General features: G+C 52.2%; 2 protein-coding genes across 3 annotated transcripts; both read left to right on the forward strand.

Moving 5' to 3' along the window:
* The first annotated feature begins 22 nt into the window (after positions 1–22).
* TRAPPC1 (trafficking protein particle complex subunit 1) lies at positions 23–1730 on the forward strand. Its single transcript, XM_012457533.3, has 5 exons — positions 23–157; positions 268–366; positions 519–589; positions 943–1081; positions 1353–1730. Exons 2-5 carry the CDS (start codon positions 268–270, stop codon positions 1479–1481), a joined length of 438 nt encoding a protein of 145 aa, XP_012312956.1. The 5' UTR covers positions 23–157; the 3' UTR covers positions 1482–1730.
* On the forward strand, positions 1005–10517 carry KCNAB3 (potassium voltage-gated channel subfamily A regulatory beta subunit 3). Of its 2 annotated transcripts, XM_012457529.3 has the most exons (15): positions 1005–1081; positions 2386–2904; positions 4564–4607; positions 4695–4732; positions 4969–5048; positions 6303–6347; positions 6430–6474; positions 6674–6717; positions 7212–7298; positions 7891–7976; positions 8125–8245; positions 8329–8423; positions 8561–8681; positions 8847–8935; positions 9217–10517. In XM_012457529.3, exons 2-15 carry the CDS (start codon positions 2663–2665, stop codon positions 9292–9294), a joined length of 1215 nt encoding a protein of 404 aa, XP_012312952.1. In that variant the 5' UTR covers positions 1005–1081; positions 2386–2662; the 3' UTR covers positions 9295–10517. The 2 variants fall into 2 exon arrangements, with proteins under 2 accessions (XP_012312952.1, XP_012312954.1); XM_012457531.2 differs by lacking the exons at positions 1005–1081; positions 2386–2904 and adding an exon at positions 2914–3245.
* Positions 10518–12609: the final 2092 nt, after the last annotated feature.

A 12609-nucleotide genomic window follows, 5' to 3' on the forward strand; every position in this document is an offset into this window, starting at 1 on the left:
CTCCGGTGGCCACAGATTGGCCGAAGGAGAGAGGCGGAGTCTGACGAGTGGCAGTGGGGCGGAGTTAATGCCCAGCAGGGGCTGGGTGAGACCGCCCGCGGGACGGAGCGCCGCGGAAACCGGAAGTAACTCCTGACGGGCACTCGGAGCAGTTCCGGTGAGTCTGAGGGTGGGGTACCCACCTTGTTGGAGGACTGTGGGGCCGGGAACCCGAGCCCACGGAGTGGGAGCAGTCCCGGAGCGAGACTCACACTCCCTGCCCTGCAGATGACTGTCCATAACCTGTACCTGTTTGACCGGAATGGAGTGTGTCTGCATTACAGTGAATGGCACCGCAAGAAGCAAGCAGGGATTCCCAAGGAGGAGGTGACGAGAGGGCCCCGGTGCAGCCCGGTGACTTCTCAGCTCCAAACACCTGTAGTCCCAACCCAACCCCTCTTCTCCAAACCCCAGCTCGTTCCCACCCCCACCCCGTCTCCTGCAACAACCGAGAGCTAACTCTGCCCTTCTCCCTCCAGGAGTACAAGCTGATGTATGGGATGCTCTTCTCTATCCGCTCCTTTGTCAGCAAGATGTCCCCGCTAGACATGTATGCCGAGTCAGAAAAGATGTTGGGAGGAGGGCTAGACTTGGGAATTTGGGGATGGGGGAAACTTTCTGAAGTGGAAGGGGCATTGGCCTCCAGAGGGGGCAAGGGTACTTAGAGAGGCTGAGTCCGGAGCAAGATGCTGGAGCTGGCAGGAGTGGCGATGGGGAGGGTCTGACAGTAGAGAGGTTAGGGGGTACTAAATTGAGGGGTAAGGATGGGTTATGTCTTTACTCAACCAGGCTTCTACAAAAGATATGTTTAGATGAAGAGGGAGTCGACCTTTGAGGGGATCAGAAGTATCTCTTTGGGAGAGATTTCTCTCCCATTCCTTAACACCCTCCTCATCTCTGCAGGAAGGATGGCTTCTTGGCCTTTCAAACTAGCCGTTACAAACTCCATTACTACGAGACGCCCACTGGGATCAAAGTTGTCATGAATACTGACTTGGGCGTGGGACCTATCCGAGATGTGCTGCATCACATCTACAGTGCGGTCAGTGCCACCCCGGGGACCCCCCCCCACCCCCCACCCCGAGCTCATCAGAATCCCAAGACTCCCTTATCTTCCCTACCCTAATCCTACTATATGTTTGTTGAATTCGGAGTTTTCTCAGGGGACTTCAGGTTAACTCCCACCACCAGCTTCTTCTCAGAGAGGGCTTGCCTTCCAGCCCTTGTTCCTTGTGCATTCACACACCTCTGAGGTTTGGGGTTGGAAGCGAGAAGTATCCAAAGCCCAGCGCTGACATCTTCCCTTTCCGTAGCTGTATGTGGAGCTGGTGGTGAAGAATCCCCTGTGCCCGCTGGGCCAAACTGTGCAAAGTGAGCTCTTTCGCTCCCGACTGGACTCCTATGTTCGCTCTCTGCCCTTCTTCTCCGCCCGGGCTGGCTGAAGCAACCTACCTCATGTCTCAGCAGAATTAATATCTGCCTGGGGCCCTTCCGTACCTGTGCCACCTAAGGGCTCCCACTGTAAGCCCCCTATCCCCCCACCCAGAACAACAGCCTAAAGGCCTGCCCCGATGCTCTCCTCCTACCACAATGAAGCCCACAGAGTCCCTCCACCTTCAAACCAGGCACTCTCCAGTTTTATCCCCTGCCTGACGCTGTGAGAAGCACAGAATAAACTTTTTGTCACTCTCTGCGGCCTGAGCATGTTGGTTTGAGGGCCCTCTCAGTCCTGCCCCACGCATGAAGATGGAAAGTAGGACAGCCACACCCCCTTGAAGGCTACGAAGTGGCTTTGTGGATGGGTTTCTCAACCGTGGCAATATTGATGCTTTGGGCTGGATAATTCTTTACTGTGGGGGCTGACCTGTGCTTTGCAAGATTTTAGTAGTATCCCTGGCCACCACTCACTAGATGGTGATGGTACGTCCCTCTGCATCCCCAGGTGTGAAATAAAAAATGTCTCCAAACCTTGCCAAAATTCTCCTGGGAGACAGTCCCTCCCGATTGAGAACCACTGGGCCAGGGGAAGCCTAATAGGCCTTGGGTCCCAGAGGGTGCAGGAGCCACCCTTTGGATTCCGCTCAGAAAATATTCAAGCTGCGGAGCCTTCGGCAGGCGGGGCTTATGCAGATGATCGGCAGGTTTGGCTGGGAGGCGGGCGGCTCTATGCAGATGAGGAGGCGGTGCCTGCATGCTGATGAGCTGGGCCCACTGCCGACGCGGCTGGGAGCCCAGCGGGTCCCGCTGCGGTTCGCGCTGAAGTGTCATCTCTCTCCTTCCCCTCTTCCCCCTGGGTCCTTATCCTCTGAAACCTTTACCTCATCCTCGACCTTTACCCTCATCCAGTTCCTCCTCCTACTCCTTGCACCTGTGTCCCCTGTAACTGAGTATCTCCACTCCTGGTGCTCCCCCCGCGTTTTTCCCCTCCCGCCGCAAACCTCGCGACCTCCAGCAGCCCGCCCCCGTGGGCCCGATCCTGCCTGGCAGCTCCCGCTGCAGCCTCCTCAGCCTTCCCGCTCTGGTGGGGCTCGCCCCACTACGCCCCGGGTAGTCCGCGCTTAGGCTTCCCTGCTCCCCGCATCCCGTCCCCTTGGAGCCCCCTCCCCCGCCCCGGTCAGCCGGCATGCAGGTGTCTATCGCGTGTACAGAGCAGAACCTTCGCAGCCGGAGCAGTGAGGACCGTCTGTGTGGACCCCGGCCGGGCCCTGGGGGCGGTAATGGCGGGCTGGCCGGCGGGGGGCACGGGAATCCTCCAGGGGGTGGAGGGTCTGGCCCCAAAGCCCGAGCGGCACTGGTTCCCCGACCCCCAGCGCCCGCTGGGGCCCTCCGAGAGAGCACCGGCCGAGGCACTGGCATGAAATACAGGTATGGGGGTGGCCGGGCAGCCCACCCCTTCCGCTTTCCTTTCGGGACCCCTGAGGCTTCTTGAGATGGCCGCCAAGACCCCTTCAAACTTCACTAAGTAGGTCCCCCTTTTTTCCATCTCTTCTTCCCATCTCCGGCACTCCTTCACTTTATCCCTCTCTTGGTCTCCGTCGATACCCCTGACTACCAGAGAATCAAGTTTACCAAGGTTGACAGGGTCCTGTCAGACCCAGGGGATGCCCCTGAGCTTCTCTCCTTACCCCTGGGAAGGTCAGGGATGCACGGATCTCCATGCTACACGGATCTCCAGGCTGCACCCCTCTCCAGTGGCATGTCCTTGGGTCTGTGTCCTGGGGAGTGGAGGGAGGGAATTGGCTTCTCTCTCTGGCCTGCTCAGGGTGCCTGACCCAGATACTGCCCCCGCCTGCCCCAAGGGCTAGGTCTCCTGCGACCTTTCTTGGGTGCAAGGAGAATGGGGCCCATGGGAAGGATGGACCACATTTTTCATCTCCATGCTGAAGGACAGGATCTGGGTAGACTGAAATGTAACCGACTTTATCTCAGAGGACTGTCAGGCCAGAGGCTCAGAACTTGAAGTGGGGGGTAGAGGAGGGGCCTGCTTAGAGTGAGCTGAGGTCACTGATCTGACCTGCTTTGTCACCTGAGGAATCTGATCCCCTCTATATGGTGGCCCTGATTGGCAAGCTGAGCTGACATCTGAGTTGGGGGCTTTGGGCGGAGGAGGGGGCTCATTGGTTCAGACAGTCTTCACAAGCTAACAGGAACAGAGAGAATGGAAAGGGAGAACCAGGCTATCCTGTCTTACTCTTCCCCCTCCTCCCAGGTCCCCAGTCTGCCTTTCTTCCAGGCCCATCTGCCTAGCCTAGCCAGGGACCCTTGCCTGTCTGAATTCAGATGCTTGACTTGGTTTACCTCTTCCAACCTGGTGTCTGCCGTTTGGCACAGCATTCTGCCTGAGGGCCTGGTCTCACAAACTTACCACAATCAACCAACCACATTCCTCCCAGACCCTCACTGCCCACATCCCAGAGATGACTCAAACACAGATAAGACCCCAGAAAGAAAATTCAGACACACATCTTCAATGTGATAAGAGAGATGGTCAGGCATGATGGCTCATGCCTGTAATCCCAGCACTTTGGGGGGCCAAGGCAGGTGGATCACAAGGTCAGGAGATTGAGACCAACATGGCCAATATGGTGAAACCCCGTCTCTACTAAAAATACAAAAATTAGCTGGGCATGGTGGCGGGCGCCTGTAGTCCAAGCTACTTGGGAGGCTGAGGCAGGAGAATCGCTTGAACCCAGGAGGCGAGGGCTATAGTGAGCTGAGATCGCGCCACTGCACTCCAGCCTGGGCGACAGAGCGAGACTCCGTCTCAAAAAAAAAGAGAATGGAGACACTGGACAGTGGCTTCAGAGGAACACTCACTTATTGGTTGACTTGTCCTTTTGACAAAATTCCTAGGCCCTCTGCTCTGGAGATAGCACTTGCCCAATCCTATAGGCCCACTAGGTCTAATTTCTTTGGACTGAGACACCTGAGGGCTTCTCAGTCTGGAAGAAGAGGAGCTGGGGGCTGATAATCTAGATCCATAATGGAGGTTCCACCCCTTCCCGCTGCTTCTGTATCTTGCAGGAACCTAGGGAAGTCTGGTCTTCGGGTATCCTGTCTTGGCCTGGGTGAGTCAGAACAGGAATTAAGGAAAGGGGGGCATTCTTTCCTGGTCTGCTCCTGCAGTTCTCATGTGCCTGGCTTCTCTCTTGCAGGTACCTGGGTCACGTTTGGTTCTCAGATCTCAGATGAGGTATAAGTGATGGGACTTAGAATCAGGGTGGTGGGGGTGAAGGAACCTGAAAAGGGGAAATGAACCTGGATAGGGGTTTGGACAACAAGCACAGGGAATGATGGATCTGAGGCTGGAGGATGCGGGGAGGGGAGAGAATAGAGAATCCAGGGCTGAGATGTGATGGGTTAGAGTGCAGTGAGGGAGGTAACTAAGGAGCAGTAGTTGATCTTTACCTATTTCTCTCATCCCCTTAGACAGCGGAGGATGTGCTGACAGTAGCCTATGAGCACGGTGTAAACCTGTTTGACACCGCCGAAGTGTACGCAGCAGGAAAGTAAGGACTGGGGTGAAAGAGCTAAGCTCCATTTGGAAGGCTGAGAGGACGCCAGGGCTTCTCTTCTCATTTTCCCTCTAAAGAACCCTGGGACTTCTGAGAATGTGTAGTTCCAACCCTTTGGGGGAGGGCCCCTAAAGCATTGTAGTTGTTACAGTCCCAACATCAGTCCCTCTTTGGCTTAGAAGTCAACGGGCATACTGTGCAGTTATTATTAAATAAAGCCAACAAATATATCCGAGGCATTAGTTATATGTAACTATTTGAGGATTACAAAGCTGAATTTTCTAACATATCATGCCATATCACACACTTGTGGCCTCACACTAGTAGAGAAAACCTAGGATGACCTGACCCTGTTTCTTCCCCATCTAGCAAACACTTCTGCTCATCCTCCAGACTTGACCCAAGTGTCCACTCCTTCAAGAATCCTTTGCCCAGGTCACTTCCCTCCCCCACCATGAGCTCCCAAAGCACTGTGGACTGTCTTCTGACACACAATTCATGGTTTATGTAGCTGTATTAGCTGCTGAAGTCAGAGGCTTCCTTCTGTGGAATTTGTCTTGCTCTTCCCCAAGTACCCACACAGAGCCTAGCACAGAGCAGGTGCTACTTCTGGGAAGAATCAACATGTCTCCAAAAGTGCACACTGTCTAAGTGGTTAAACAAACAAAAAAGAGTGATAGGAAAGATTAAACCATGGTAAAACATTTCAGTAACAGTCCACCATGACAACTTAAGACTTGCCCCAAGTTAGCTCATAGTTTTATGCTACATTGTGTAGCCAGTTCTATGGAAGCTGACAAGAAGGCTGGATCATAGATTGTGGCACTCAGAGAACACATTATGGATGAGGCAGAATTTGAGCTGAGCTTTGGAGGACGAGTGGAATTTTGCAGAGGCTCAAAGAAGGGGGAAGGCAACCCAGATAGTTGAAGCCAGACAAGGCAGTGTCCTTCCTGGCTCCAGCATAATTGACCCCTCTCCCCTCATCCTATTCTATCTTTTTGGCCCCCACAGCAGGACTTGGTACATAGTTAATGCACAACAGATATCTGCTGAATATATGACGAAGACTATACAATTACACCCCTAGTTCCAGGAGCCCCTCTTATTTTGTCCAGGATGGACCTGTGAGCTGAAATGGACTCCTTGGTTTATATTCTACTTTGCAAAAGAGGAAAAGGTGGGGAGGAGAGGAAGGAATGGATCGGCCTGGGAGGGGTCAGTGAGTCTGCCTTGTCTTCCTTTTAGGGCTGAAAGGACCCTAGGCAACATCCTGAAGAGCAAAGGTTGGAGGTGAGACTGTTTTGGGGGTTGTTGGGGACATGATCACCCAAAAATCCTTTTCTTGCTGGTTCTCCCATTTCTCTTCTTCCAGGAGATCAAGCTATGTCATCACCACCAAGATTTTTTGGGGAGGACAGTAAGTGGCTGTCCCACTGCAACTGGGGAGAATGTGCAAAGGTGTATGGGGTGGGGGTGGGGACAGCTATCCTGCACCTGCTACACCAGGTCCACACCCTGCCTGTGAAGACTCATGGATTCCCATTTCCTTATGGCTCCAAGCCAGCCTGGTCCCTATCTTTGTCACATCTCATCTTTGACTTAACCTTTTCCTACAGGGCAGAAACCGAGCGAGGTTTGAGCCGCAAGCACATCATTGAGGGTGAGACTTAGGGGCTGGGAGCCCAAAGTGAGGGGATATGGAAGCCAGAGGAGTAGGGAACGTTCCCTGAACTTCTGGAGGCTTTGAATAGGGATTTAGGTGGCCATGGCAAGGGGGCAAGGTCTGAATTTTTTTGAGATGGAGTTCCGCTTTTGTTGCCCAAGCTGGGGTGCAATGGTGCGATCTCGGCTCACTGCAACCTCTGCCTTCTGTGTTTAAGCAGATTCTGCTGCCTCAGCCTCCTGAGCAGCTGGGATTACAGGCGTGCACCACCACACCTGGCTAATTTTTTGTATTTTTATTAGAAACGGTGTTTCACCATGTTGGCCAGGCTGGTCTTGAAGTCCTGAACTCAGGTGATCTGCCCACCTTGGCCTCCCAAAGTGCTAGGATTACAGGCATGAGCCACCGTGCCCAGCAGTCTGAATTCTTACTACACTGAAGCTGAGGTGCTTATCTTCCTCTTCCTCTTCCTCTCCCCACCCCACCTCCAGGCTTGCGAGGATCCCTGGAACGCCTCCAGCTGGGATACGTGGACATTGTTTTTGCCAATCGCTCAGACCCCAACTGTCCTATGGAGGGTAAAAGCAGCACCCCCAACCCTTACAGTCCTTCAAACCAGCACTTCCTTGCTAGGTGCAGTGGCTCATGCCTGTAATCCCAGGACTTTGGGAGGCCAAGGCAGGGAGATCACTTGGGGCCTGGAGTTTTAGAACAGCCTGAGCAACATAGCAAGACCCTGTCTCTACAAAAAATGTTTAAAAATTAGCTGGCTGTTGTGGTGTGTGCCTGTACTCCCAGCTATTCAGGAGGCTGAGGCAGGATGATCATCCAAGCCCAGCAATTTGAAGCCACAGTGAGCTATGATTGCACCACTGCACTACATCCTGAGTGACAGAGCAAGACCTTGTCTCAAAAAATCTAAAAAACAAAAACTGAGCCCTTCCTCAAACCCTCAGCAGGAAGCCAGCCTCTGCTCAGAAGGCCTCCCAAACTCCACAGTGGAGGCTGAGACCCCAGGATGTGGACAGGAAGGGAGGCAAATAATAGATATTAACTTTTATGACTCCACAGAGATGCCTGGGTCTTGGTGGGGCAGGTAGAGGTCTGCAAATCTGGAGTCTTAGATTCCAGGGGTCTGACAGTAAGGCTTTCCCTCTCCTGTGTGCCTAGAGATTGTGCGAGCCATGACCTATGTCATCAACCAGGGCCTGGCCCTGTACTGGGGGACATCCCGATGGGGGGCTGCAGAAATCATGGTGAGTGTGTGACCCCACTTTGCCCCTGTCCCACAACTGGTTCCCACTTTTCACATGGTTACTTCAGAGCCCACTGCCTGGGGGAGGAGGCAGAGAAGAAAATGGAAGTCATGCTCTGACCCCTATCTTTTCCCCAACTCCAACCCAGGAGGCCTACTCCATGGCCAGACAGTTCAATCTGATTCCTCCAGTTTGTGAACAAGCTGAGCACCACCTGTTTCAGAGGGAGAAGGTGGAGATGCAGCTGCCAGAGCTCTACCACAAGATTGGTTTGCAGCCCCTCATCCCTGACTTTACCTTAGCTTCATCCATGGCTAGGGCCTTTTCCTGACACCAAGTGTTCTTCTCTTAGGAGTTGGATCAGTCACCTGGTACCCTGTAGCCTGTGGTCTCATTACTAGCAAGTATGATGGGCGAGTCCCAGATACCTGCAGAGCCAACATCAAGGTGAGATCTGGGGGCTCCGGGTGGCAGGACTGGGTTATGTGGGCTGCTTTGTGGGGAGTTACGGGGGGCGGGCTGCTGTGTGAGTGTGGAGGTGGTGGGGATGGTGGGGTCTTCTGCTCATTCTCCTTGGCCTCCAGGGCTACCAGTGGCTCAAGGACAAAGTGCAGAGTGAAGACGGCAAGAAGCAACAAGCCAAAGTCATGGACCTTCTCCCCATGGCTCACCAGCTGGGCTGCACTGTGGCCCAGCTTGCCATTGGTGAGACACTGTACCTGCAGGGGCCCTGTCTCCTCCTGACATGCTCCCAAGCCCATCCTAAAACTGATTTGTCCCTAGGGAGGACCCTTGTCTTCAGAGACACTTCTGAAATCTATGTGGTCACTGTTCCCCATCAGTGCTCTTTTTTTCCTCCTCTGGCCCCAGCGTGGTGTCTCCGCAGTGAGGGTGTCAGCTCTGTCTTGCTGGGGGTGTCGAGTGCGGAACAGTTGATAGAACACCTGGGCGCTCTACAGGTGAGTTGGAGACTTAGAGGCAAAGCCCATCTCTGTTCCCTTCCCCAGGAGTCAAAGAGACGCCATCCAACCCAGGATGGCCCTATAAGGTCACCCACTGCAAAGTCCTCACTTTGCAGGTGAGACGTCCCAGGGCCGCAAGGCGAGGCACGGACACAGCTGCGATTCTTGCCTGGCCACTTGACCCCACTGTGGTGCTTCCCCGGGTCCTGGAACCCCATGCCCTTCCTCAGTGACCCAGCATGGGCTGCCGTCGCCACCACCCCATTCTCCTCCACCAGGTGCTGAGCCAGCTGACCCCGCAGACAGTGATGGAAATAGATGGGCTCCTGGGGAACAAGCCGCATTCCAAGAAGTAGTCCGTCAGGGGCGCAGTGACCCATCTCGGCGTCACTGCACCCGCCCGAGAACTGCTTCCCGTAGCCGCCTCTCCCGCTCCGGATCCCTCCATGCAGCGGCTGGAGTCAGGGTAGCCCCGCCTACCAACGAGTCCCGGCTTCGAGTAGTGATACGCATGAACAAAGCCATATCCTTCCGCAGTGGGGCTGAGAGAGAAAGTAGTACGCCCACCCCCGCTGTATCCTTCTAGGCCTTCTTGCAAATCCCGGGCATGAGCTACTAGCCGTTGGCTCTCTGCCACTTGGTCTCGCCCCTTCTCTCTTCCCCCTATTCCCGAGGCCCAGAAAAGAAAACAAAAACCCAGCACATATAAGAAACAAGCAGAGAACCTCAAAAGGGGCCCTTGAGATGTCATCAAAGGGTAATAACCTAGTGAGTGAGTTGTGATGTCATCTGGGACATAGGAAATGGGGCTCGTAGGGTATTCAGTACAAAGGAAGCCAGGCTGGTCCTGGCAGAATGTAAATGATCATCTTTGGGAAACTAGGACCCTGCCTCCCAGCCCAGAGGTGGAGGAGGGTGGTCAGGGTGGGGGCTACAGTGACACAGCACTGACAAAGGTAGAGAGAAATTTAATAGCACATCTACACTGCAGTCTGGTGGAAGTGGCCAGGGTGGCCCTTGGAAAACAGTTGGGCTGTTTTTGCAGGAATTAGTGACAGCCTCTTGGTCACGGGCAGAGACAAGGGGCTGACATAAAAGGTCTGGGTATAGACTTTTGAGCTTTGAGCAGGACCTCCTACCTGGCAGCGGAGAACTGCAGTCTTCCTCCTGGCAATAACCCTAAAGCAATAATGATGGCCCTTCCTCTGTAAGACTGCCCAGGGAACTGTAAATAAACCTCAGCTTGATCCTCACAGTGTCTGAAGTTGCAGGGGGTTGGAAGGCTAGGGTCACAGTCTCACCTGTCTGGCCCTCTGGCCCCTAACATTAGAAAGTTCCCAGCACTAGCTTTGTCTCCATTGCCCATTCACCTTGGTGACCCAGGCATCAGGCTCCTAGTCACTGTTCTCATCAAGGACCAAGGCACCAGATACCCTAGGCCTCAGTTTTCTTCATTCAGTTACCACATTCCTTAGAACCCAGAAATCTGGCTTCATAATTTTGTTCCTCCTCTTTCTATGAAAGACCTAACTATCTGCCCTTGTTTTGTTTGTTTGTATTTAAAGTGATATTAGCCATACTTCTTTCTTGTACTTCTCATTTCTCTCTCGTGGATACCCACACATATGCCAAGGAACTTGTGGCTGAGTGGGAAATGCTGTTCTGAGGTTGAGGCTTTATGATTTGGTGGACAGGTAAAGTGAAGAATGGTCTGAGGTTGAGGGAGTAGAGAGAAGATAAGACGTTATCATTTCATTGGGACAGAACTGGGTGGAAAGTTACAACCTTAAAGATCACAAGGCAGAGGAGGATGAGCTCTGCCTTCCTTAAATACAACCTCCCCATCTCCCTTCTACCCATCCTCATCCTGCCTTGATCCAAAAACTGGGCGAGCAGAGTAAAATCAATTTCCAAAAGAAAAAAGTCAACAGTATGCCATTTACTGGATTAGCAGCCAACCGCATCAACTAATTAATACTTACATCCACCCCCATCATCTCCCACTCATTTGCAAGACTGTGGAGGAAACAAGGAAGTAAAATGTATGACTAAACTATGATTAGTTATCCTGCAACAAACATACAAGAATTAATCAATCCCAAATATTATTCTCCTTAAATAGTTATCTTAGAGGGTTATGCACGTATTTTAATGAAGCCTGCTCCATTGCTGAAAAACACTACTCCTCCTAGAATTACCTTCAGAGGCAGTTTGGAAATCCCTTGATTTAACAACAACAACAAAAAAAACCTTCCTTTAGTGTCACACCTCCTTTGTATGTAGACATTTGCCGTATTTATCACTCACATTATTCATTAATTTAGCAAGTATTTGTTTATTCAGTCCTATTATGGTGTGGCCCAGGGATACAAGGGTGAACAAAACCAGACTCCGAACAACCTTCATACATCTTGCTGAGGGGAGAGACAATCACAGAACCACCAAATAAATACAAACTTTAGTTGTCCAAAGTCCAGAGGAAAGCACATGGTGTTACCGAGTCTATAGTGGTTATCTGACATGGTGAGGCTGCACTGAGAGCTGAAGGATGAATAGATGTTAATAAGGGTTAAACAAGAGGTTTAAGAGCATATGAAGGCCTGTGGCAGAAAGGAACATACAAGCCAAAAGTCCCCAAAGCCAGAGTGTCTACAGAGGAATGGAACAGAAAGTGAGACATGGGTAATGGCCGGGCACAGTGGCTCACACCTGTAATGCCAGCACTTTGGGAGGCTGAAGCAGGTGGATCACATGAACCCAGGGGTTTAAGACCAGGCTGGGCAACATGGGGAGACCACATCTCTACAAAAATACAAGAATTGGTTGGGCATGGTGGCTCAAACCTGTAGTCCCAGCTACTTGAAGGCTGAGGTGGGCAGATGGCTTGAGTCTGGGAGACTGAGGCTGCAGTGAGCAAGATCATGCCACTACACTCCAGCCTGAGCATCAGAGCAAGACCCTGTCTCAAAAAATATTATATTTATCATACTAGGAAAAAACAGTAGGAAGGCCTCTATATCAGTTATCTATTGATACACAACAAATCACCACCAAAGTTAGTGGCCTGAGATAACTAATTTATTTTCTTTTTTTCCTTTCCCCTTTTTGTTTTTTCATGTAACAAGAACCTAGTTTTAGCTGCTTTTTATTTTTAAGAGAAGGGGTCTCACTGTGTCACCCAGGCTGGAGTGCACTGATGCGATCACTGCTCAGTGCAGCTTTGATGTCCTGAGGCTTAAGTGATCCACCCACCTCAGCCTACTGAGTAGCTGGGATGATGTGCGCCACTGCGTCTGGCTTGTTTTTGTTTTTTGTTTTTTTTGTAGAGACAGGTTCTCACCATGATGCCCAGGCTGATCTCAAACACGTGAGCTCAAGTGATCCTTCCATCTTGGCCTCCCAAAGTGCTAGTTTTACAGGTGTGAGCCACCACACTCAGCAGAAATAACTTTTTAAAACTGCTCTTTTTCACAATTCTGTGGGCTGGCTGGGAGTTCCTTTGCTGCTTTCACCTAGGCTCACTCACGTGGCTGCACTCAAACGTTTGATTCCCAGCACTCAAACAGCAGGACAGCTGAGCAGGAAAATACATAATGGCCTTACCAGCAGGTATGGCTGTTGGCTGGCACTCCTCCATGTAGCCTCATCCTTACATGGTGGTCTCAGGGCAG

Source organism: Aotus nancymaae, unplaced genomic scaffold, assembly GCF_030222135.1.
Source record: "Aotus nancymaae isolate 86718 unplaced genomic scaffold, 86718_ANA_hifiasm-v0.15.2.pri h1tg000018l, whole genome shotgun sequence".
In the NCBI taxonomy this organism is placed as follows: Eukaryota; Metazoa; Chordata; class Mammalia; order Primates; family Aotidae; genus Aotus; species Aotus nancymaae.